At 42.5% G+C, this 27001-nt stretch overlaps 1 protein-coding gene across 3 annotated transcripts; it reads right to left on the bottom strand.

The window, feature by feature from the left end:
- Positions 1-572: 572 nt before the first annotated feature.
- Positions 573-8866, bottom strand: DMP1 (dentin matrix acidic phosphoprotein 1). 3 transcript variants are annotated; one of them, XM_055587520.1, is made up of 5 exons: positions 8809-8866; positions 8038-8081; positions 5168-5200; positions 4530-4577; positions 573-1922 (listed from the first exon to the last, which is right to left on the bottom strand). In XM_055587520.1, exons 1-5 carry the CDS (start codon positions 8864-8866, stop codon positions 573-575), a joined length of 1533 nt encoding a protein of 510 aa, XP_055443495.1. The 3 variants fall into 3 exon arrangements, with proteins under 3 accessions (XP_055443495.1, XP_055443494.1, XP_055443496.1); XM_055587519.1 differs by having other exon boundaries at positions 8038-8085; positions 8813-8866; XM_055587521.1 differs by lacking the exon at positions 4530-4577.
- Positions 8867-27001: the final 18135 nt, after the last annotated feature.

The following is a 27001-nucleotide window of genomic DNA, read 5'->3' as shown; positions in this document are numbered from 1 at the left end:
GGGAAAGATTGAAGGCACAAGGAGAAGGGGGCAACAGAGGATGAGACGGTTGGATAGCATCACTGACTCAATGGACATGAATTTGAGCAAACTCCGGGAGTTAGTAGAGGACAGAGGAGTCTGGTGTGCTGCAGTCCATGGGTCACAAAGAGATGGACACGACTTAGAGCCTGAACAACAACAAAACCTTCTCCTCAGGAGCAAGAGACAAGTCTTTAAGCTTCTTGACCTCCTTGCCACCCAGCACAGTGCCTGGTACATAGCACAACCTGTGTAACTGTGCGTTAGGTTAATGAGTTAGGAACTATTTCAGCTGTGAAGCAACAACGCACATCTTTCCTTACTTCAGGTCTCCCATGGAGGGTGTTCTAGTGAAATTTTCCATTATTGAAACCTCTATGGTTTGATGACATCCTAGACACAAACAAGTATAACATCCAGCATTTCCTTTCAGAAAGAAATGGCCTCGGGCTATTCTTCTGATACAAACGTCAATAAATTACGGTTATGATTTTCCCTAGTCTCCAGCCTCCAGGACGCCTGTCTGTGAGAGGCGCTCAGGCACGCCCATGCTAATAGCCATCTTGGCAATCATTGTCATCCTGATCTCCGATGGGTTTGTTGTGGTACGCATCGACTGTTAATTTTCTGCTTTCTACCTCAGTGTTTTTAGCTTGGGCCTCTTCCTCACTGCTTGACACGCTCTCGGTCGAGTTGCTGTCCTCTTTCGATCTGCTGCTGTCCTGGGAATCGCTACCATCGTCCTCCTCAGACGGGCTCTCCTGGCTCCGGCTCTGGGTCTGGGCGCCCTCCTGGCTAGAACTGTTCTGCTCTTCAGTGGACTCTGGGCTCTCCTCCGAGGACCTGAGGCTTTCATGGGATTCGCTGTCCGCCTGTTCCTCTGTGGATGTGCTCTCTGAATCGGAGGGCTTATCCAACACGTCCTCCTCACTGGACTCACTGTCCGCCTGATGTTCTCTGGAGTGACTGGTGGCGTTGTCGGGGTTGTCACCCCTGGGCTCATGGAGCGCCTCTTCCTGAGATTCGCTACTGTTTTCTTGAGAAGGCAGGTCGACCTCTTGACTAGACTCGCTGCTGGGGTCTTGGACATCCTGACTCTCTTCCGGGGTCCGGTTCTCCTCACTCTCTTGTCGAGATTCACTCTTGCTGTGTTCCCTGGATTGGCCGAGGCCGGCTTCTTTGGAGTCGGGGTTTTCAGTGGAGTCACTCATGACTTCTATCGTGCGGCTGTCGTCAAGCTCCCCTCTGCCATCTTCCTCAGGAAGGCGAGACTTCAGAAAGAATTTCCTGCGGGGATACGCGGCTGCTGGTCTCTCATGGGAATCCTGGGTGCTTGCCTGCTCCTCATCGTCCCCTTTCGATTCTCTTGACTTGAGGCTGGCGCCGCTTATTCGGGAGTTGCCCCTCTCGCTCCTGTAGGCGCCCGGGTCATCGCTCTGCATCCCTTCATCGTCGAACTCAGAGCCATCCCCGTGGCTGCTGTCCCCCTCACTGCCGCCTCCCACCCAGTGCTCCTCACTCTCGCTGTCTGGAGTGGAGTCACCGCCCTCGGGCCTGCTGTTCCCCTCATCCTCACGGTCAAGGTCCCTGCTCTCGCTGGTGGTATCGTGGGCCCCCTCATCCCCTTGTGGGGTGCTGTCTTCCCTGGATCGTGTGGTGTCAGCCGAGTCTTCGTCGCTTCCAAGCCTGGAGTCCCCTCCTGATCGTCTCTCTTCGGGTCCTGGGCCACCATCATCATCCCCAAAGGTGTCATCTCCGCTCTCGTCTTCATCATCATCTTTATTATCACCTTCGCTTCCTCCCCTCTGAGAGAGGCCGCCAGCTGGTCTATGAACATGTTGCTGATCATCAAGGCCCAGGACCTCCTCGGATTCTGTGCTGTCACTGGGGTCTTCATTTGCCTGTAGTTTGGGGTTAAGAGACATGGTCAGTACCCCCAGGAGCTGCTCTAGAGGGTTGTACCTAATGCCCATCTAGGCTCTTTTTGTTTTCTTCTTCCTATGTCCCTCATCTAAGCCATGTTCAGTTGTATGGCTCAATAATGTCTCCAACAGGGGTTAAAAAGAAGGAAGGGAAGTTGAAAGTCAAGTCATCCCATTTCCCATAGGCACGATTCACTCAGTGCTACACAAATCTTTTCAAAATGTTCTCTAGAAATCACATTTATGAAACTCAAATCATATTGTAAGTCTGAGTCCTTAAGGGATACTTTCAGAAATTTTTTTGTAAATTAAAGAATTGATTTATAATACTCCTCAAACTGTTTGGTTTAAAACAGTGAAAGTAAACGTGTTGGTCACTCAGTCATGTCTGACTCTTTGTGATCCCACGGACTGTAACCCACCAGGTTCCTCTGTCCATGGGATTCTCTAGGCAAGAATTCTGGAGTGGATTGCTATTCCCTTCTCCAGAGTATCTTCCAGACCTAGGAATCGAACCCAGGTCTCCTGCATTGCAGGCAGATTGTTTACCGTCTGAGCTACTAGGGAAGATATACTCATCAAATTATTTGGTTTAAAATAGAGGTTTTTTTAAAATACTGGGTGATTTTGAAATGACTCAGATTTTTTTTCAAACCAACTCTGGGGCTGGGGATGGAAATGTATTAGAGCAGGTGAATGAAACCTTTGGCTGAAGTGAAAGTATAATATTGCAGTAAGGTATAGATCTCACCAAAACCATATGTATACTGGTTTGCACAGGCAGAGAGTTGCCTATAGAAGGCTCAGCTGAAGAAGTGTACCTGGGGTGATATCTGAGTTCTAAGTGTAGCTCAGAGGGCTGATCCCCAGAAATAAAACAAGTGGATGCTCTACTCAGATAAGGAAGGTCCGTGAGCCTTCATTCATCACGCACTGGAAAAATCTACTCTCTCTCTACTGCTGCTGTTTAATCACTAAGTTGTGTCCGACTCTTTGTGACTCCATGAACTGTAGCCTGCCAGGCTACATGGGATTTCCCAGACAAGAATACTGGAGTCAGTTGCCATTTCCTTCTCCAGTGTATCCTCCTGACCCAGGGGTGGAATCCACGTCTCTGGCACTGGCAGGCAGATTCTTTACCACTGAGCCACCTGGGAAGCCCAAGCAACTTGCCCATTTTTTTTTCTTTTTCTTTTCCCACCTGACCCTACTCATCAGTGTCTGAGTTCTGACGGGAGGGAATACAGGGTGATGACACTCTTCCCATCACTAGAATTTACATGAATCTGCTGGAACTGAGCATCCATGTAGCTTTTCTTATCTCAATAGTCTCATATTGCACCCCCCACCCCCAGACTGTTGCTGTCATCTAAGAGCTCAGATAACATGGAGGTTATAAATCACGGGGTCTCCCCAAAAAGACTGTTTCCCCAATTCTATGCTTATAAATGTATACAATGTTCGTCTGATGAATCTTTAGTCAACATCCTAGAAGAAACCCAGCTCCTAGGATAGCTGGAGCCCAGGGGATTGAGTTTGGTTAAAACGACAGGACAGTTAAGAAAGCAATGACTAAATGTCTTAGAAAAATGAAAAGAAGAAGGAGGGGGAGGAGAAAAGGGGGGACAGGGGGGGAAAGCATAGGAAACCAGAAGGGAAGAAAAAAGATGCTAGCAAGTTTTTTATTACAGAGATATAAGCTAAGGGCTTCCCTCATAGCTCTGTTGGTAAAGAATCCACCTGTAATGCAGGAGACCCCAGTTCGATTCCTGGGTCAGGAAGATCCACTGGAGAAGGGATAGGCTATCCACTCCAGTATTCTTGGGCTTCCCTTGTGGTTCAGTTGGTAAAGAATCTGCCTGCAACGCAGGAGACCTGGGTTTGATTGCTGGCTTGGGAAGATCCCCTGGAAAAGGGAAAGACTACCCACTCTAGTATTCTGGCCTGGAGAATTCCATGGGCTGTATAGTCCATGGAGTTGCAAAGAGTTGGACATGACTGAGCAACTTTCACTTTCAAGCTAAGTCAGCTTTTCTATCTCCCAGGGCCACAGATGAGAAATTATTATTTTTTTTTAAAAAAGAAGTCATTACTGAAGCAACTGTCCTCTTAAAGTTTCCTCAGGGCAAGAGCTAGTCTCTCCTCTGGCAGTCTAGCAGGATTCTGGGCACAGAGGCAGTCTTCAGGCCCTGAAGGTATCTCACATGAACCAGAATGTTTTTCTCTGCCTGGTCTGAACTGCTCCAGTTGTAAAAGCAATATCTGAGATTTATGAGCAAGCTGTTGTCTAACAGAGTTTATGACTCTCTCTGTGTATGTGTGTGTGAGTGTGTTCTCTTTAACTAGAGGAACATTTAGGGCCACAGTGTCTATCATCTGGCCCCAGTGATAAATATGGAATGAAGAGCATGTCTACCTCTGAGTTCTCCCACTCTTTTTTCCTTCCTATTTTATAGGACTTTTTAGACAGAATAACCAAAGTTTAGAACATCTTATATTTAGAACAGTCACCAGGTAATTTAATCTAACATCATTTCCTTCAACTCCTAAGTAGCCTGGAAAGTTAAGAAAGGTCTGTTTAATTACCTGTTCCTCTGAGCTAAGTTTACTTTCTTCTGATGACTCACTGCTCTCCTAAAAAGAAAAAAAAAAAGTTGTTGTTTATTTTTCATGTTAGTAATTCCTGAGGAAAGGAAAGAAAACATGGAGTGCATCAAAACTTGTGGTTTGGATTTATGGCTTTCCAAATGGCCTGAGATGATGAGAAGAGAGTCAAAGTGATTTTATGAGATGTTTATAATAAAGAAATATTATAAAATATTTTAAAATACAAAAAAATATTATAAAATATAAAAAGTCCTATAAAATAGGAAGGAAAAAAGAGTGGGAGAATTCAGAGGTAGACATGCTCTTCATTCCATATTTATCACTGGGGCCAAAAAATAAATTAGAGTGTTGGGGAGTTTGGGAGGGTCATGGACACACTGCTATATTAAAAATGGATAACCAACAAGGACCTACCGCATAGCACATGGAACTCTACTCAATGTTGTATGACAGTCTGGATAGAAGGGGGAGCGGGTGGGTTGGGGGAGAATGGATACATATATATGTATGGCTGAGACCCTTTGCTGTTCACCTGAAACTACCGCAGCATTGTTAATCAGCTATACCCAATACAAAATAAAAAGCTTAAAGTTTGGAAAAATAAATGAGATAGTTACCAAAGGTGGTGTTGGTGTCTGAGCCAAATGACCCTGTAACAAAGGGAGGAAAACAAATTACTCCTTCACAGGTGGATCATATCATTGCAAACATTCATAATAATTTTAGGATTTTTTTAGCTTATTGATAGATATTTTATATTTACATGAGTATTAATGATATTTTATAATGAAATGGCTTTAAAAAAATGAATGAATGTGAGAAGACCAATGGCATAAAAAGGTCTTGTATATAGAAAAACTTAGAAGATTTTCATATTTCCCATAGTTAGAGAAAAATAAAATTTATTTGAAGAAAAATACACAACCCAGAAAAAATATAAGATAGAAAAAATAGCATTGGAACTCATAAACCCAGATTTAAAGTGTCAATTCACTCCTTGGCTTGTGTTTTAGCCCTGAAAACTGTCTTAAGAGTAGTACTGAAGTTCATGAGTTTCAGGAAACACTTAGGTCTTAGGTAAACTCTAATGGCTGGACAATTCACTCACCTCTGTGATGTCAGTTTCTTATCCCTAAATTTAGAATATTAGCAACCACTTTGCTTATTGCCCATGGTTGCTGTGAGGAGGAATTTGGCTAATGCTTATGAAAGCCTCTTGAGACCATTCAGTATGATATAACCTGAAGAAATGATCCATTTTGAGAACACTCAAAAGGATTATAAATATCCTTTATGAAATTGAGTAGTGGACAAAACTGAATAGAAAAAAGCCACCTGTCTTGAGTCATGTAAGATCACCAAAATTGCAAAATTCTAAGTCTGAAAATTAGTCACAGTTCTGATTTATTTTACTTTCTTTAATCTTATAAGAGCTCTAAGAATGCCTGTACCATCTCTGGTCCCTTCTCCCCACCTACTCTCCTCCTCCCCCTTGACCAGGACAAAAGTCCCGAATCCCATGTGGCTCAAAGCGGCTAAGTGATGGGTGTGCAGACCCAAGGTACCAATGAGAGCAGAAAGGAGCTGCTGGAAGCACATCTTCAGCAAGCCTCTCGGCAGTCCTGGGCTGGGGATCTGTCCTAGACGGAAAAGCCATGGTCACTCTAAGTCTCTAGCCTGCGACACTGCCGCAGGCACCATGGCAGACTCTACTCCAGTCACTTAAAGGGTAGAAGGGCGCCAGACATTGCTACTTTTCTCATGCTAAGGCTAGGCCTGAGACTACCCCATGTTTGTGGTACTCTGGCTAAACGAAAGGATCCACAGCAGCTTCTTTTAAACTAGAACCGAGGACACCCCTAGTGAAAGTTCATGTAAGAAGTTTTGCAATGCCTATTCCAGCCTCAAGCAGGGGCAGGACCCTGTCTCAGGCCTTGGACATTATCTGGCCAGCACTAATAGCATTGTGCCCTGTGCTTTATCACTCAGTCATGTCCACCTCTTTGCGAGTCGGACCGCAGCCAGACTGTAGCCTGGACTATATGGACTACAGTAGCCCGCCAGGCCCCTCTGTCCATGGGGATTCTCCAGTATTCTCAAGAATACTGGAGTGGCTTGCCACGCCCACCTACAGGGGATCTTCCCAGTCCAGGGATCAAACCCAGGTCTCCTGCATTGCCAGCAGATTCTTTACTGTCTGAGTCAGCAGGAAAGCCCTAGCATTATGCCCTAGCTGTGTCAAACCTGGCAGGCTATAGTCCATGGGGTCTCAAAGAGTCAGACACAACTTAGTAACTAAACAACTAGCTGGAGCATATGTAAAAGCCGGCAGGAAATAGGTAATGAAACATTCTGGTTTAGGTTAAGATTTTAACCCTCACGTGTACAATTGGTCCTTCATATGCATGAGTTTCACATCCACACATTCAACCAGCCTCAGATCAAAAATAGTAGGGAAAAAAAAAGAAAGGTGGGAAGGAAGGAAGGGAAGAAAGAAAGAAAAAAAGAGAAACTTCCAGAAAGTTCTCAAAGGCAAAACATACTTGATGCACTCCAGCAACTATTTGCATGACATTTTATTAGGTATGGCAGGTAATCTAAAGATGATTTAAAGTATACATGAAGATGGGCACAGGTTATATGAAAATACTATGCAATTTTATATAAGCATTGGGCATCCATGGATCTTGGTATCCACAGAGGTCCCAGAACTAAATCCCTTATGGATACAGAGTGGCAACTATAGCTCCAGTCTTGAAAAGCTGCTGACTTCCTACGCCTGGTTCCTTTCCAAGCAGAGGGTATAACACTGAGTAAAAACACAGATTCTGGGGCCAGAGTGAGCTGGGTTCAAAGTCTGGCATGAACACTAATTAACCATATTACCTATACAGATTGGGTTATTTTCTGTGTCTCAGAGTTCTCATTTGTAAAATAAGAATAAAATACAATACTTAATTCATTGGGGATACTGGGAAGATTCAAAAAGTTGACACAAGCAAAACAAAGAACTGTGTCTGGCAATGGCTCCTGAGTTACTGAGCATTAAGAACTATTGGATTAGCTCTCATTCCAAAGACCCTGGTGTTCTCTCATCCTTTCTTTTCCCCCCTTCCAGGACTTGACCTCCTAACCTCTTGCCTACCAGACATCTGATAAAACAGATCTCTAGTCCTAATTTTTCAAGGACAAACTTGGTTCATTGTCAACCATCCCCTTGCTCTACCACACAGACTGATCATGAAAATAAAGCTAAAGGAAAAAAATGCTTCCTCACCAAATTACACTATTAAGTTGAAGTCAAAGCATTATATGAACTACATTTTCTTACAAGAACTAGAAATCATAGCCCTTACCCTCTATATCTCAGGTTACTAATGTGTTCATTAAAATCATTAGTAGTTTCAACATTTGCAGTGAAGCCAACTTGGTTATACTAATAACATACTGAAATAAAAATATTTCCAAAAATCTTATTTCTACTCACCTTCCATTCTTCAGAGCTCTTGGATTCAGTATTTTGATACCTGGCTACCTAGAAAATTTGGTACACATGGTCAGTCTCTAGAAATTTCCAAGGTAGCAGGTGTTCACATATCACATAGTTCGAAGGAGTAGTCGTCAAATTTTAGCATGAATAAGAATCACCTGGAGGCCTTGCTAAAACATAAATTGCCGTGTCCCATCCCCAGAGAGTCTGGTTCTGTAGGTCTGAGTTAAGACCTGAGAATTTACATTTCTGACAAGGTCCTAGTTGATCCTGACGCAGCTGGTCTGGGGATAACATTTTGAAAAGCATGGCTTATAAGGAAGAAAATGAGCATCTCGCTATATGAATGCTGTCTGAGCAGAATAAGGAATAAATTGGATGATATTTTAAAGAAAGAATCTTCCTAGGAATTTACTATTGTCAACTGACTGGAACATGCACAACCACTTTCAGTTCAGTTCAGTTCAGTTCAGTCACTCAGTCGTGTCTGACTCTTTGCGACCCCTTGAATCGCAGCACGCCAGGCCTCCCTGTCCATCACCAACTCCCGGAGTTCACTCAGACTCACGTCCATTGAGTCAGTGATGCCATCCAGCCATCTCATCCTCTGTCGTCCCTTTCTCCTCCTGCCCCCAATCCCTCCCAGCATCAGAGTCTTTTCCAATGAGTCAACTCTTCGCATGAGGTGGCCAAAGTTTAGCTTATAGTAAATGACACGTGCAGTTTTAGATATAAAGTTTTTTTTTTCATACATCCCTATCCTGACACTTACTGGCAGAGCACAGGAAAGTCCCCACAGGAACATAAGCAGGATGGTGGTCTTCATAGCCGTGTGTGTCACCCCTACCTGTGATGAAAGACAGAAGATGATTTTCTTCACGCCAAAGAAATATAAGAGCTTCAACTTTTAACACTTTCGATGGGCATTTCAATGAGTTTATTTTTTAACTGATGAATAGATAAATAAAATGCACTATATCCATACAATGGAATATTATTCAGTGATAAAAAGGAATGAAGTATTGATGCATGCTTCAAAGTAGAGGAATCTTGCAAACATTATATTGAGTGAAAGAAGCCAGGCACAAAAGATCATATACTGCATGTTTCCATTCATAGGAAAGGTCCATTGAAGGCAAATCTATAGAGACAGAAAGTAAGTGTTTGCCCAGGGCTGGAGCAACTAAGCACAACAGAGCACAGAGGAGATCAGGGCTTCCCTGATGGGTCAGCAGGTAAAGGACCTTCCTGCAATGCAGGAGACAAAGGCGATGTGGGTTCAGTCTCTGGGTGTGGAAGATCCCCTGGAGAAGGAAAATGACAGCCCACTTCAGTATCCTTGCTTGAAAATCCCATGGACAGAGGACCTTGCCAGCTACAGTCCAAAGAGTTGCAAAGAGCTGGATGTGACTGAGCAACTAAGCACTAAAGAGAAGATGAGGGGTTGGAGTGACAGCTAATGGGTGAATTTTGGACATAATGAAATGTTCTAAAATTGATTTTGGTGAAGGTTGTTAAACTCTGAGTGTACAAAAAAAGATCAATGGTATACTTCAGTGGATGAAGTATATGTGTGAATTATTAGGTTTATTAGCGTTTTTTTAAAAACCTCACTCCCAGGAGATAAATTGAAAACTTTTCAATGAGAAGCTCTATAAATACTTCTTAACTAACACATAAGCTATGATAAATGAAGGAAAATAAAGAAAGAGCAAAAGAGAAATTTCTGATCTTTCAGTTTGATACTGATTATGTAGTCCAGTGTGTCAGAGCAGACTGGCAAATATCATCCCACCAAAAAACTACATTATTGATACCACTGACAGATGTGGGCATTTGTCTTCACACACACACACACACGCAGGGATCCTCAGTCATGTTTATAACCTCATAATAACATCTAAGCAAATCTGATTGGTTTTGCATTTTCTTCATCTGCAAGAAACCCATGATGGTAGGCTTCATATTATGGCTCCAGAGAGCATTCCATATCCACTGTGCTCCTTTTAGTCATACATTATACATGATTATGCTAAATTTTTTCAGCGTCATTCACAGTACTGAAAGATCCAGGGAAGATTAGAGGTTTGGGATACACTTGTGAATCACACTGAGAGAAACCTGCCAAATCAAACTGTATTTTCCTGGAGGGTGGCTTCATTTCACACCTCAAGAACTGGTGATTTGAAAAGCAATTTGTTCTATATCTAAAAATAAATGTCCTCAATGCTAATGTAAAAAGTTATTAAAGTGATTTAAAAGGAAAATAATTTGCCTGGCACTCATGAGCCCTGGGGCTGTCCTAACAGATGGACATCCAAACACTGTTTGGAAAGTCCTGCAGGCTGATTTGAGACTTCACTTCTACTGATTTGTGTCTTTAAATGTTAAAATATACTATGCTGGTGACAGAAGATCTAAGCCAGGGACTTCCCTAAAAGTCCAATGGTTAAGACTTTGTACTTCCAATGCAAGAGGTGCAGGTTCGAACCCTAGTCAGGGAACTAAGATCCCACATGCCACACAGCCAAGACCAAAACCAAAAATTATATAAGACAAAGATCCCCAGGCTTGGCTGTATGTATCACCTGGAGAGATTTAAAGCAATCAGACAGTCATTCAGTCATGTTCGTGGAATTGTCCAGGTATAGAGTGGGTTACCATTTCCTCCTCCAGTAGATCCTCCCAACCCAGGGATTGAACCTATATCTCTTGCATGTCCTGCATTGGCAAGTGGATTCTTTACCACCAGCAATACCAGTGCACAAATTGCACCGCAGGATAATAAATCTGTCTGCTGAGGGTGGAAACAAGCATGGGTTTGTTTTTAAAAGTGCTCCAAGTGACTTCAACCTCTGATCCCAGAAATAATTGTACCTTGCTCAGTAATGACTGAATACACTGAATAAAGTCTGAAACACTGGGCTCAAGAAGTCATCTAGTCGTATTGTTTCCATTTATTCAGGAAAACAGTAGAAATCCTAAGATAAGGAGACTGAGAAGGTGCCTGCCTCATTTCTACAATTCTACACTCAAATGGTCCAACAGGGTCACTCATCCCTCATCTTGAGCATATTCCTCGTCAACATCACTATGCTTTGTGTTATTTTCTTCATCCTAATTCAGCACACTTCATATCAGTCCATGTGCTTTAATAATATTTTGATTCCTTTTTCAAATCTTTCACCTAATATCAACAATCTGAAAATGCTCAGCTGCCCCTAAAACAAGCCTGATTCAACTTTCGAAGGAAACCAGAATATCTCATCGCAAAATATGCCTCTGACACAAAAATTCTGTTGAGCTGAAGGCACTTAAGAAACAGCAGATGCCAGAAGGGTGCTCTGATCCTCCTTTTCCTACCTGGAAGCAGGAGATAAATCCCATGTGAAAGCTGCCCCCTGTCCCGGGGGGAGGGAAGACAGTCTCTTTAGCAGAGATGGAGGTGAGGCTGGGGGAATTCTGCACTAACAGACCTTGTTAACCTAACCCGACCTTCCTGGGGCCTTCTCCACAAGCTACTGGCCCTAGCTCATATCCCCTAGGTCTTGTCAGTTCTTCACAAATGTATTGTTTCTTTGCCTAAAAGTTGTAAAAGCTTCTGTTGCAGTCACTTCAGGTCCTCATTCTCTTGGGAAGACACCCGTGTACATGTGGAAATTTTAATAAAACGTGTAGGCTCTTCTCCTGCTATTCTGTCCTCTGCCAGTTTAATTTTTAGGCCCAGTGAGAGACCCTAAGAAAGTAGAGGAAAAATTTTCCTCCCTTACACTTTAGTTTCCACAATCAAAACATCTTTTAAGTTCTTAGGTTCATTTCTTTAAAAGAAAAAAAAAAAAAGGTCTTTATTGAATTTGTTACAATACTGCTTCTGGTTTTTTTTTTTTTTTTTTAATGTTTTATGTTTTTGACCCCAAGGCACGTGGGATCTTAACTCCCCAACCAGGGATCGAACCCTCACCTGATGCACTTGAAGGCAGAGTCTTAACCGCTGGACCACCAGGGAAGTCCCTTAGGTTCATTTCATAAGGAAATTTCTGCTGAATACAATACTACCAAAATAACTATGCCAATGGTGTTGGCTTCATAGGTCTAATGGCTCACCATTTTAATTTTCAAAGTGAAATCTGAATATAGTAACAACTTCATGGTACTCTTAAAACCAGTAAATATTCCAGTCTTGATAAAAGGCCAACAAATATTGAGTTCTCCTCTTGTATTTTCTTTTGCTTCTCTCTAATCTAAATAACAAAACAATGAAGCGGTGCTCGAAGCAGTGCTCTAACACTAATGAATGTTGTGTGTCTCACGAAGGACAGGCATGCTTCTAGTGTTCAGTTTTGCAGGGATGGAATATTATGAAATGCAAGGAAGATGCAGCAACTTGCTCATGCTTCTAGAAATACCATTTAGCACCCTGACTCAAAGTCATAATTTTTCAAGTGGAAGTCTGGTAAAATAAAATAAAATACACCCTGGGGTCCTGAGAGAGCTGATGCTGCCTCCCATAGAATATAGTCTGCCATCAAGCATTAAAGTCAGAGCTTAAAACCTATGCTAGCTTTTCAATGAGTGTTTTTGATAAAAATAATTATACTTGTGTGAAGTATATTCCAGATGAGAGCTCCAAAGTCTTATAAACTTTTTTACCAACCACACCAAAAGTGTAGAAGCAGATATGTAGTAGCCCTACTCTGGGTAATAAATGAACAAAAAATCTACTAGTGTGAGAGATGAATCCAGAACCCCAAGTTCTTCTTCAGTGATTGGTAAGTGTCACTTTGACATTGTACCTGCTGTCATTCTACAATGAGAACACATAACAAAAGGAAATCCATAACCTCAAGATTGCCGGGAGAAATATCAATAACCTCAGATATGCAGATGACACCACACTTATGGCAGAAAGCGAAGAACTAAAGAGCCTCTTGATGAAAGTGAAAGAGGAGAGTGAAAAAGTTGGCTTAAAACTCAGCATTCAGAAAACTAAGATCATGGCATCTGGTCCCATCACTCCATGGCAAATAGTTGGGGAATCAATGGAAACAGTGACAGACTTTATTTTTGGGGGCTCCAAAATCACTGCAGATGGTGACTGCAGCCATGAAATTAAAAGGCCCTTGCTCCTTGGAAGAAAAACTATGACCAACTAGACAACATAGTAAAAAGCAAAGATGTTACTTTGCCAAAAAATGTCCATCTAGTCAAAGGTATGGTTTTTCCGGTAGTCATGTATGGATGTGAGAGTTGGATTATAAAGAGTTGGATTATAAAGCTGATCGATGAAGAATTGATGTTGTTGAGCTGTGGTGTTGGAGAAGACGCTTGAGAGTCCCTTGGACTGCCAGGAGATCCAACCAGTTATCCTGAAGGAAATCAGTCCTGAATATTTATTGGAAGGACTGATGCTGAAGCTGAAACTCCAATTCCTTGGCCACCTGATGTGAAGAACTGACTCATTGGGAAAGACCCTGATGCTGGGAAAGATTGAAGGCAGGAGGAGAAGGGGACAACAGAGGATGAGATGGTTTAATGGCATCACTGACTCTATGGACATGAGTTTGAGTAATTCTGGGAATTGGTGATGGACAGGGAAGCCTGGTGTGCTGCAGTCCATGGGGTTGCAAAGAGTCGGACATGACTGAGCAACTGAACTGACAACCTCAATTTGAGTTTCACCTGTTTGGAAGTGTGTGTTTTAGAGGCTTTTAACCTTTACCAGTTTTTTCCCCAGAGTTGAGAAGATCCAACTCCTGAAGATATTCTGGATCTGGAGAAGGGTATTTCCATCTCTTTCCTCTCTGGCCACCCTCAAGTAGTGCAGAATTTCTAGAATTTCCTCAAAGTTAATATTCATGTGTATATATTTTGTTTTATGTAAACTAAAATGAAAGAGATAGGCCAAAGGAAGGAAATCAAAACTTGAAAAATTATAGGCTCACTATATCATGCTTACTTTCCTTATGTTTGAAGTAATGTTGTCTTCCTTAATAAGACTAAAGAACAATATACCCACTTATTAGCAGTCAATAAATATCTATTGAGAACGTTCTATGAGCTAGGCACTGTTCTAGATACTCGAGTATACAGCAGTGTGTCAAGCTGGTTTTACAAAAGCAAAATTACCCAGAACCCAACTAATCAGAACCCCCATTAGCTAGAATTTGATTTGTTACTACTTTTTTAAAATAAAGTGCATTTTGACCAGGACATGGATTCTATTAGAAATTCAGAAAACCAACCAAGTAAATCAATAAAAATTCCAGTCATTCCAACTGTAATTGTCTTGAGGTCAGCTATAAGCATCCCTTTGTTAGATGCTTTCAACCACAGTACAATAACTCCTAGGTGTTGCCAAATTAAATATAAATGTGAAAGGCCTCTTAGCATCTGAGACACATTGGTTCACATTACCATTCAGGAAGAGGGGGGAGGTTCTAACAGATAAATGTCCATTAGAAAATTGTTTGGTTGTTTACTTATTTTAACCAACCAGAACAAAGTATTGGGTTGGCCAAAAAGTTCATTCCAGTTTTTCATAACAACCCATGGGAAAATCCAAATGAAATTTTTGGCCAACCCAATAGCATAGTCTACTTGGCCCTCAGTTAAACAGAAAGTCTGGGTCAGCAGACACTATCACTCCCGAAGAAGACAAGTCCTTGATGTGTTGCTATTACTCATGGGATCTTCAAGACATCATGCAGAAAAGCATTGCCTGACCACAGCTCCCACTGTCTGTTATGAAAGACAGACACATCTGATAAAGATGGAAAAAAGGGATAAATGCAAGAAAATGTAAGTACAGATAGACAGGAGTATACTGCTGTCCTCTACACTAAGAAAGGTTTTTAAAAGATAGATATATTCTACATTTATTGAACTCTAATGGTGTGTAAGACATCATCTTAACATGAATACACAGCTAAACAACAGAAGAACATTTATTGAACTCAGATAGTGTGTAAGACATCACTCTTACATGAATATGCAGCTAAACACCAGAAAAGTAGTGTAAGTAACACACCCTTGGTTTATTTCAGTGGTCTTAGCATCTCCTTCCAGCTACTCAATTCATAAGAATATTATTGGATGAATACCATCATATGATTTTGAATTTAAAAGACCATATTTTGAAAGTTCTGCCAGTCTAGTTTAGATTCTTTTATGTCTTGTGGGCCATGAACATACCTATACCCATAAAACCTAAATGTAAAAGCTTTATTTGTTTTGCTAATTAAAGCCAAACTTCAAAATGACCTTCCATCTGCCTCTTGATAAATAAACTCCCTTTCAGAAGTACCATGCAGAGATCTAATTAAAGTGTTACTGAGAAAATCACCTGTCTCTATTGACAACGTGTCATTTTAATACTGCTGTTTACTGGCATAAACAGCAAAGGTACAAATGAAATCGTTTTTACCCAAGGCACAGTTCTCCCCATCTTTCTCTGTATGGCATAACGCTTCTCAACGTGTGCATATATTAATATTTTCCAAACAACACAGCAGAAGTCATTTTTTAGAATTTAGGAATGAAAATATCTTACCCTCTTCAATTAACAAAGACTTTTCCCCCAAAGGCTCAACAATCAGGCTGAAGTTCTCGAAGAGGAAATCTGTAACAATGAAGCCTCTCTTGGGTTGAGGTTCTGAAAACTTCTCTGATGGTGCAGGAATTTAAACACTGCTTCAGCTCTTCACAGCCAATCAACTTCGGACTGGGGGTGACTGACATCACAAGGTGTGACCGGGACTTCACTACACCCACACTTCCTCCAGCTTGCAGAAGCAGATTTGCCCTAAAAAGCTCTTGTGGTTCCCAAATGACTAGACTAGTTTCCATTAAATTGAAGATCTTCCTAAAGCTTTATTTTGCTTTCTAAATATATGTCATTCACATCCATGCAGGCTTATATGAGCATTATAAACAATGACAATGTCTTCCACCCACTGGCAGATCCCAGCAGACCCAAGGATGGGAAAAGGAGAGTCAAGAAGTGGTTAAAACGTTTCCTGTTAATGCTGGTGACTCTATGCATCTTGGCTTGTACATGAAGAATCTACTAAAATACTAGACTTGCCTAAATTGTTGGTGTTGAAAAGATGGGCTTTTTTTCTCACTGTTTTCATCTTTTAACAATCTCCACCACTCATCCCCTTTTCCACTCATCTCCCTACCCCCAAATACACGTGAATGCATGCTTGATCGCTCACTCATTTCTGACTCTTTGCGACCCTATGAACTGCAGCTCACCAGGCTCCTCTGTCCATGGATTTCCCAGGCAAGAATACTAAGGTGGGTTGCCATTTCCTCCACCAGGGTATCTTCCTGACCCAGGGATCAAACTCACATCTCCTGTGTCTCCTGCATTGGCAAAGAGATTCTTTACCACTGAGCCACCTGGGAAGCCTTCTCTTATATACACAAAGATCCAAAATTCCTACTGATATAGCACAATATCCCCTTACAGAATTCTGTGGTGACTGGAAATGTTAAAGTACCACCCTAAGGATCTTGCATTGTTAATTGAAAATAACTTAAATCCAGTACTTCATTACTCCTCCCAACTGCCTGCCACATTTTTATTTTAATGCTGGTGACCCTGAAGTCAGAATTGGATTAAAAGAAAGACTAGTTGTATAGCATCCAGAGAAGCCAATTTCCAAGGAACTTTCTGCTGTCCCTAAATATGTAATGAAGTGAATATAATGGTACTTAGCAGGACTCTTCAGGGAATGTGCTGAAGGTTGTATAGGCAGCTGAAAGTGAGGTGGGCACCTCCCAAGGAGCATGCTCAAGGAACAGTAGAAAGACCACTGAACAAATATTTAAAGAATGTAAGTTTTCAGGACTCCCTTGTGGTCCAGTGGCTAAGACTCGGTGCTCCCAATGCAGGAAACCCAGGTTCAATCCCTGGTCAGGGAACTAGAGCCCTCAAATCATATCAAATTCATGGATGTTTCACTGTGAACTGCCAAGAGGTTGGGGCATAAATGAGGATAGGAGAGTCTATTTTCACACAGGGCTGATTAAAAGACAAAAGTTCATAGGCGGAAGCTATAAATTCCCTACGTTCTGTTCCGGTTCTGAATTATACTCCCTGGTGGTTTCATAGGTCTTGACTGAGGTCTATCCTAGTAGAACCTTATAATCTTATGTCAGAGTGGATTCTGGGAAAATTTTGGCAAAGGGTGTTACTGGATGTTGTTTTGGGATCTCCAAATTCTTGCATAAAAGCAGACAGAGCAACTAGATAACCAAACTGAAAACCATAGACTACATATACAATAAAAGTAATTTTTTTAGTTCTATTTCTGCAAGAGGGGCCACCGAAATGAGAAGCCTGTGCCTGGAAACTAGAAAGTAGCCCCTACTGGCTATTACTAGGAAGAAAACCCACACGCACCAATGACCACCCAGCACCGCCAAAAATAAAAATAAAAAAAATTAAAAATTAAAAAACGCACTTCATATTGTATTTTAATGCATATATATGGAATCTCTAAAGATGGTACTGATGAACCTATTTGCAGGCAGCAGTGGAGATGCAGACAAAGAGAACAGACTTATGGACACAGGGTCGGGGAGGGGGTGGGGAGAGGATGGGATGAATGAAGAGAGTAGCAAAGAAACATAAACACCGCCATACGTGAAATACATAGCCAGTGGGAGTTTGCTGTATGACTCAGGGGACTCAAACCAGGGCTCTGTGACAACCTAGAGGGGTGGGTTGGGGTAGGAGGTGGGAGGAAGGTTCAAGAGGGAGGGGATATATGTATGATTCATAGGGACGTATGGCTGACTCATGTTGATGTATGGCAGAAACCAGCCCAATATTATAAAGCAATTATCCTTCAATTATAAATAAAGGTTTAAAAAATTGAAATAAATTTTTTAAAAATTGAAAATGCTTTGTATCTTAAAACAACTCTGGTAGCTGGGGGCTGCAGTCATCTTGGGACTCAACTGAAACAGAATATTCAAGGTCGCTCTCATATTGTTGCTGCCTGGGAGCTGGAACTGCTATTCTGGGCACTTCAGTTCCCCTTTGCCCATGGCCTCTCCTTGTGGCTTGGCCCTTCCACCCAGTGGCTGGGGTCCAAGAGCTGCCCCACGTGTCACCTTCTATACGTTCTATTGGCCAAATCAATCATTGGCCCATCCCATACTCCAAAGGAGGAATCATAGTCTCTGCCTCCTGATGTGAGGAGCAAAATGAACGTACAAGCAGCAGAGGAAATGTTGAGGCCATTTTGGAGGCTGGTTACCACATGACATGACAGGTTGTAGCCGCAGCCAACAAAGTGGCTGAGGATAAACCACCAGCTGCCACAGCTCCTACGTCATCTGCACAGGCATAAGCAGAGGGAGCATGAGGGTACCTGATGGACTTCAGAACAGGAAACTCCAACAGAGTCAATAATTATTGCTGGTAGGGCCTGGGGGAGGGCTTCCCAGGTGGTGCTAGTGGTAAAGAACCTGCCTGCCAATGCAGGAGACTAAGAGATGCAGGTTCAGTCCCTGGGTCGGGACGATCCCCTGGAGGAGGGCATGGCAACTCCAGTATTCTTGCCTGGAGAATCCCTGAACAGAGGAGCCTGGAGTCCATGGGGCCACTCAGAGTCGGCCACGACTGAATCGATGTAGCACACAAACACAGCCCACGAAGGGGCTGCTGGAACATAATAAAATCTGAAGGATCTGGAGCAGTTTAGCCTCTAGTCTAGAATTCTCAAAACAGGCACCATAGTTGTCTTTCAGGGCAGACCCATGTAGAGGAGAAACGAATGGCTGCTGCTGCTAATTCGATTCAGTCATGTCCAACTCTGTGCGACCCCATAGACAGAAGCCTACCAGGCTCCCCCATCCCTGGGATTCTCCAGGCAAGAACACTGGAGTGGTTGCCATTTCCTTCTCCAATGCATGAAAGTGAAAAGTGAAAGGGAAGTCACTCAGTTGTGTCAATTCTTAGCGACCCCATGGACTGCAGCCTACCAGGCTCCTCCGTCCATGGGATATTCCAGGCAAGAGTACTGGAGTGGGGTGCCATTGCCTTCTCTGGAAACGAATGGCAGTAGAATAAAAATTGCCCAGAACAGGTAAAACAGGGAAGACACAAATAAGTGTGCAAGAGGGGAATGGATACAGCAAGCCTTAGAAAGCAAATTGCTGTATATTTCTTTAATTTTTATAAATTAAAGTTTATAAATTAAAGAGTACTGGAGTGGGGTGCCATTGCCTTGTCCTTCAGGATGTTAGGGAGCTATTATCTCTGACCTCTGTTATGTTAGTACTCAGCCTTTGCAACCTCATTCAGCTCTGTTGTATTTTCTCTGTTCACCACTAAACTATAAACCTCGTGTGTGTGTGTGCCCAGTCTTGTCTGATTCTTTGTGACCTCAAGGACTATAGCCCACCAGGCTCCCCTGTCCATGGAATTTTCCCAGGCAAGAATTCTGGAGTGGGTTGCCATTTACTTCTCCAGGGGGTCTTTCCAACCCAGAGATCAAACCCACATCTCCTGCATTGGCAAGTGGATTCTTAATCACTGCACCACCTGAAAGAAAAAACGAAAGTGAAGTCATTCAGTCATGTCCAACCCTTTGCGACCCCATGGAATGTAGCCTACCAGGCTCCTCCATCCATGGGATTTTCCAGGCAAGAGTACTGGAGTGGGGTGCCATTTCCTTCTCCAGGGGATCTTCCTGACCCAGGGATCGAACCCAGGTCTCCAGCACAGAAAGCACATTCTGGCTGTTTCTGTGTTTTGGCTATTGTGAAAAATGCTGCTATGGACCCAGGTCTCCCAAATTGTAAGCAGGCGCTTTACCGTCTGAGCCACCAGGGAAGCTCCTAAGTCTCCTTAGTGGCAGTCTAGTTCAATAGACATTTGTCAAGAGCTTGCAATGACGGGCACCATGATGGGCATGGAGAGAGAGGATGAACAAGTCATGGCTTGGACCTGGAGGAGCTAGCATTCCAGAATGACATGTCCAGCAGAACTTTCTGGGATCATGGAAATGTTCTGTATTTGGATGGTACAGTGGGGTGGCCAGGAGACATTTGTCCTTGAGTCTTAAAATGTGGCCAGGGGATTGTGGAACTGAGTGTTTAATTTTGTTGCATTTTAATTAATTAAAACTCAAGTGGCTACAAAGCAGAAATAGAGACACAGACATAGAGAACAAACACATGGACACGAAGCAGAGAAGGAGGGGTAGGATGAATTGGGAGATCAAGATTGACATATACACACTATTGATTGTATAAAATAGATAACTGATGAGAACCTACTGTATAGCACAGGGAGCTCTACACAATGCTCTGTGGTGACCTAGATGGAAAGGAAATCCAAAATATGTGTAGCTGACTCACTTTGCTGAACAGTAGAAACTAACACAACATTGTAAAGCAACTACACTCGAATATAAGAAATTTAATAAAATAAAATCAACTTAAGTGGCTTAAGCCACACATGGCTACTGGCTACCATATGGGGCAGTACAGATTCAGAGTGAAAGTTGGCAATTCTTTTTTTCTCTGTGATAAAAGCATTATCAATCCAGGTATACACAGGATGCCACGGGAGCATAGAAGAGAGGCATCTAACTCAACCTGGCACAGAAATAAAACAGGACCAAAGAAGCCAATGGTTAGACAGGATGCTAAATGCATGCAAATGTGTAACCCAATAATTCTATTCCTATGTATACACCCATGAGAAATGTATGCTTCTGTGAACCACAAGACATGGGCAAAAATGTTCATAGCAGCATTTTTCACAATAGCAAAACACAGAAACAGCCAGAATGTCTATCAACAGCAGAATGGCTAAGCAAATTGTCATGTATTTTACATAACAGAAAGTGTACATCTATGAGAATTTTTTTTTTTAATATATAACATTGTGTACTACGCTCAGTCATTCAGTTGTGTCTGACTCTTTGCAACCGCATGGACTGTATCCCACCAGTCTCCTCTGTCCAGGGGGTTTTCCAGGCCAGTCTGCCACAGAAATTGACTTTTCTCAAATCTGGAGAGCTCAGGGTGTTCTGATCTTGGAGAAAATTGCTAGTAGAATAGAATGAACAACACTCAGTAAGTCATGTCCCTCATTTTTCTTTGCCAACCTTAAATAATGCTTAGGATAGATTACAGACATCAGTTCTCCAAGTTTTCCTGCTTGGGACTTCCTTTCTACACCCTTCCATGTGCCAACAACAGGATTCCAAAAGAGTCAACTCCTAATTTGTGGAAGGAAAAAGATCGGTTTGGAAACAAGTAGTCCAGTCTGAAAGTTAGTCTTTTTAGGATGTATCTTACTGTCAGTGGCAATCCTGACAGAGATGTGTGAAAACCCTCATTGACATGTCTAATAAGATGAAGCATGTTGGAGTCAAAACATTGCGGATTCCAAGAAATGCCAGGCAGATCTTGTTCGTTCTGGACTCCTCCAACATACATGGTGGAGCATGTTTTCTCCCAAATGCTTCATGTTTTTTAAAGGAATAGATAGCTTTGTCCAACATCCTATTTACTACTACTTAGATTGAACCATTTCCAATTGCTGCTATTTCAAGTTAAAAAAAAAAAAAAACAGCCAAAATGGAGTAACCAGCACCACCCTACATTACAGTTGAACCGTGGGCAACATGAGGTTAGAGGTGCCAACCCCGGATCATTCAAAAATCCACCTATAACTTAGAGTCAGCCAACCGTATCTTTTATTCACCTGTATCTTGGGTTTTGCAACTGCAGACTTAACCAGCTGGAGATAATGTAGTACTGTAGCACATGTTCATTGAAGAAATCTGCATATACGTGGACCCAAGCCATTTAAACCCATGTTATTCAAGGGTAAACTATACTTCTTTCCTATCTCTCTATTTAATCCTCTTACTTGTAATTTCTCTGCAAATCCTATACTTCAGGCATCTTCACCTATTCCTTCTACCCCTCAACACATTCTGCTTCTAATCAATGGCTCAACTTACTCAGAATTCCCTCTTCACCACTTTTTGTAACAATCAGTGTTCACCAGAGAAACAGAACCTATAAGATATGGGAGATATGTAAGAGATATAGATATAGGACTAGATACATGACTATAGAGGTTAAGTCCCATAAAAATTCAGTTCAGTCCAGTTCTGTCACTCAGTCATGTCCAACTCTTTCCGACCCCATAGACTGCAGCATGGCCTCCCTGTCCATCACCAACTCCCGGAGTTTACCCAAACTCCATTGAGTCAGTGATGCCATCCAACCATCTCATCCTCTTTCATCCCCTTCTCTTCCTGCCTTCAATCTTTCCCCACATCAGGGTCTTTCCCAATGAGCCAGTTCTTCACGTCAGGTGGCCAAAGTATTGGAGTTTCAGCTTCAGCATGAGTCCTTCCAAAGAAGATTCAGGACTGATTTCCTTCAGGATGGATTGGTTGGATCTCCTGGCAGTCCAAGGGATTCTCAAGAGTCTTCTCCAGCACCACAGTTCAAAAGCATCAATTTTTCGGTGCTCAGCTTTCTTCATAGTCCAACCCTCACATCCCTACATGACTACTGGAAAAACCAGAGTTTTGACTAGACAGACCTTTGTTGGCAAAGTAATATCTCTGCTGTTTAATACACTGTCTAAGTTGGTCATAACTTTTCTTCCAAGGAGCAAGCATCTTTTAATTTCATGGCTGCAGTCACCATCTGCAGTGAGTTTGAAGCCCCCCAAAATAAACTCTTTTACTGTTTCCACTGTTTCCCCATCTATTTGCCATGAAGTGATAGGACCAGATGCCATGAGCTTAGTTTTCTGAATGTTGAGTTTTAAGCCAACTTTTTCACTCTCCTCTTTCACTTTCATAAAGAGGCTCTTTAATTCTTCTTCGCTTTCTGCCATAAGTGTGGTGTCATCTGCATATCTGAGGTTATTGATATTTCTCCCAGCAATCTTGATTTCAGCTTGTGCTTCATCCAGTCCAGCATTTCTCATAATGTACTCTGCATATAAGTTAAATAAGCAGGGTGACAATATACAGCCTTGACATACTCCTTTCCCAATTTGGAACCAGTCTGTTGTTCCATGTCCAGTTCTAACTGTTGCTTCTTGACCTGCAAACAGATTTCTCAAGAGGCAGATCAGGTAGTCTGGTATTCCCATCTCTTTAAGAATTTTCCACAGTTTGTTGTGGTCCACACAATCAACGGCTTTGGCATAGTCAATAAAGCAAAAGTAGGTATTTTTCTGGAACTCTCTTGCTTTTTCAATGATCCAATGGATTTTGACAATTTGATCTCTGGTTCCTTTGCCTTTTCTAAATCCAGCTTGAACATCCGGAAGATCACAGTTCACATACTGTTGAAGCCTGGCTTGGAGAATTTTGAGCATTACTAGCATGTGAGATCAGAGAAGGCAATGGCACCCCACTCCAGTACTCTTGCCTGGAAAATCCCATGGATGGAGGAGCCTGGAAGGCTGCAGTCCATGGGGTCGCTGAGGGTTGGACACAACTGAGTGACTCCACTTTCACTTTTCACTTTCATGCATTGGAGAAGGAAATGGCAACCCACTCCAGTGTTATTGCCTGGAGAATTCTAGGGACGGGGAAGCCTGGTGGGCTACCGTCTATGGGGTCACACAGAGCAGAACATGACTGAAGTGACTTAACAGCAGCAGCAGCAGCAGCAGCAGCAGCGTGTGAGATGAGTGCAATTGTGCAGTAATTTGAACATTCTTTGGCATTGCCTTTCTTTGGGATTGGAATGAAAACTGACCTTTTCCAGTCCTGTGGCCACTGCTGAGTTTTCCAAATTTGCTGGCATATTGAGTGCATATTGAGTGCAGCACTTTCACAGCATCATCTTTTAGGATTTGAAATAGCTCAACTGGAATTCCATCAACTCCACTAGCTTTGTTTGCAGTCGATGCTGCCTAAGGTCCATTTAACTTTGCATTCCAGGATGTCTGGCTCTAGGTTGGTGATCACACCATTGTGATTATCTGGGCCTTGAAGATCTTTTTTGTATAGTCTTCTGTGTATTCTAACCACCTCTTCTTAATATCTTCTGCTTCTGTTAGGTCCATACCTTTATTGTGCCCATCTTTGCAGAAATGTTCCTTTGGTATCTCTGATTTTCTTGAAGCAGTCTCTAGTCTTTCCCATTCTATTGGTTTCCTCTATTTCTTTTGCACTGATCACTGAGGAAGGCTTTCTTATCTCTCCTTGCTATTCTTTGGAAATCTGCATTCAAATGGGTATATCTTTCCTTTTCTCCTTTGCCTTTTGCTTCTCTTCTATTCACAGCTATTTGTAAGCCCTCCTCAGACAACCATTTTGCCTTTTTGCATTTCTTTCCCATAAAAGTTAACAATGCTTAAATAGTAATATAACATCAATACTTTTTTTTATGGCACATGGTAAGGTAACAGAAAGGAAAAAAGAAAAGGATATCTTGGAAAAAGTGAAAGTGTTAATTGTTCAGTTTTGTCTGACTCTTTGTGACCCCATGGGCTATAGCTGGCTAGGCTTCTCTGTCCATGGAATTCTCCAGGCAAGAATAATGGAGAGGGTACCCATTCCCTCCTCCAGAGGATCTTCTTGAGCCAGGGATCAAACCTGGGTCTCCTGTGTTGTAAGCAAATTTTTTACTATCTGAGCTCTCAGACAAGCCCATACATATAATAGCCACACACAACTGTATTCATAATAAGATAAGAGTGAAATACTCATGACAGTTACAGTCCTTATTTCTGTAGCTTATCATGTGGTCACAGCTGATAATTGTAATATCTTCTCCTATCACTTATTCTAGGGCTTCCCAGGTGGTACTAGTGGTAAAGAATCCACCTGTAATGCAGGAGACATAAGGGACGCAGGTTCTATCCCTGGGTTGGGAAGATCCCTTGGAGGAGGAAATGGGAACCCACTCCAGTATTCTTTCCTGAAGAATCCCATGGACAGAGGAGCCTGGCAGGCTACAGTCCATGGGGACTCAAAGAGTTGGAAACAACTGAAGCGACTTGGCATGCATGCACTACCGATTTGATGACTCCTTTGCCTTCAGCAAGCACCCAAAATGGTCATGTTTCTTACCAAGTGAAGTCACCCAAACCTTCATTCTTGAAGGGTCTGGACCATCTGTAGTCCTATTTGAATTGGGTGGTTGTAGTTTTCCATTTACCTTAATCAGAAGGCATGATAATACTAACAGGCATCCTAACAGATATGCTGTATTCTGGACATACATTTCCTTACCTCCATGGTGGAATCATAGTTCAGTCTTCCCCTGGTAATTATGATCAGTCACCACAGCCAACACAGTAATTCTCTTCTTTACCTGTCATGAGGGGCTCCAAGTAGCCAGGTGGCAGTATTAACCTCCAGTTCAATAGAATCATTGTTGAGTCATCTGGTGGAAGCATTTCCTTCTCTGGAACGAAAACATCGAAGTCAGCAAAGCATAAACTCACAAATATAAGAAGCAAACATTTTGCTATTGGGTCGCTAAGATTAACAGTGAGTGGTGCCACTACAGTTTCTACCCCTTGATCACTAGACTCATGAATCTAGGCTATCATATAAGTATGATATTGTACCATATAAATATGATATTGCATCATATATTGTACACTGATTTAGAGCATATGCAGCTTTCTGTAGAACCTTACCCCAGCCCAGAAAAGTATTGCCACCTAACTGGCTTTGTAACTGAGTCTTCAAATCCTTTGTAACTGAGGATTCCACCATCCTGTCAAGCCAGGTAGTTCAGTATGGTGAGGGACATAGTAAGACAAGTGAGTCCCATAAGCATGGGTCCCTTGTAGCTCTTCTTTTGCTATGATTTGAGTTCCTTGATCAGAAGCAAGTCTGTGTGGAATATCATGGCAGTGGACAAGGTATTCTAAACACCAAATCCATATTTGGTGGTTTGGGCATAAGCATTGCTTGTAGAGAAGGCAGATCGATGCCTAGAGTGTCTATTCCATTAAGAACAAAATACGACCCCTCCCATCCAATCAATCAGCTTGGACCAGGTAGTTGGCTGATCACCTTGGGGTATAATGCCATATGGGGCTCAGCGTTCGTATCTGTCGTTGGAAGACTGGACACTCAGTGGTGGCCAGGGCCAGGTTGGTCTTGGTGAGGAGTCCATGTTTCTCAGCCCATGCATAGCTTCCATCCCTGACATCATGCTTCTTTGCTGATGACCCTATGGGGCAATGACAGGGGTCTGGGGAAAGAGGCAGACTGGTGTTCACAGAATATGTCATCTGATCCTATTGATTATTATAATCCCCCTCTGCTGGCATCACCCTTCAGTGAGCACTTACCTAGGACATGAATATCCTTATGGTTATGCACAGTCAGAGATCCACCAACATACTTCCTCCTGAAATGTCTTCATCATCCACTTTCCAATCATGCTTCTTCCAAGTGCCTGATCATCCAACAAAACCATGGCTACCACCCCATGAATCAGGATAAAGCTTCAAGCCTTCCCTTTTCTTCTTCAGAACGAAGTGAACAAACAGGTGCACTGCCCAAAGTTCTGCCCACTGAGAGGGTTTGTTTCACCACTATCCTCAAGGGCTATTCCAGAAAGAAGCTGTAGGGCTGCAACTGTCCACTTGGAGGTGGTGCTTGCATATTCTGCAGAACCATCTATAAACCAGGTCTGGGTCTTCCACTCCTCAGTCAACAGGTCATACATAATGCCCCATGAGGTCATAGGTACAGGCTAGGAGAGAGAAGGCAGTGGAGCAGGAGTGGGGATCTTGAACATTTGGGTCACTTCTTCATGTAACTTACTTGTGCCTTCAGGGCTCAGACCCAGTCATGTACACATTACTTCTATTTGATGATGGAGTGTTGCTGCGAATGCCTAACTCTGTAACTTCACAAATCAGGTAATGCTTAGTTCATAATGGGATGCTCAGGTCACATGGTAAATCGTTCAGTCTCTACAAAGG

Source organism: Bubalus kerabau, chromosome 7 (assembly GCF_029407905.1).
Source record: "Bubalus kerabau isolate K-KA32 ecotype Philippines breed swamp buffalo chromosome 7, PCC_UOA_SB_1v2, whole genome shotgun sequence".
Taxonomy (NCBI): domain Eukaryota; kingdom Metazoa; phylum Chordata; class Mammalia; order Artiodactyla; family Bovidae; genus Bubalus; species Bubalus kerabau.
The sequence above is the reverse complement of the archived record's forward strand: the minus strand, read 5'-3'. Positions and strand labels throughout refer to the sequence as shown.

What these genes read in the sequence shown, in the direction of transcription:
- DMP1 (XM_055587520.1), bottom strand. Translation starts at nt 8,866, where the DNA reads ATGAAGACCACCATCCTGCTTATGTTCCTGTGGGGACTTTCCTGTGCT. An exon ending in TTCCTGTGCTCTGCCAGTAA is followed by an intron (nt 8,082 to 8,808) that starts GTGTCAGGATAG and finishes TTTTCTAGGTAG; the next exon opens with CCAGGTATCAAAATACTGAA. An exon ending in AGAGCTCTGAAGAATGGAAG is followed by an intron (nt 5,201 to 8,037) that starts GTGAGTAGAAAT and finishes CCTTTGTTACAG; the next exon opens with GGTCATTTGGCTCAGACACC.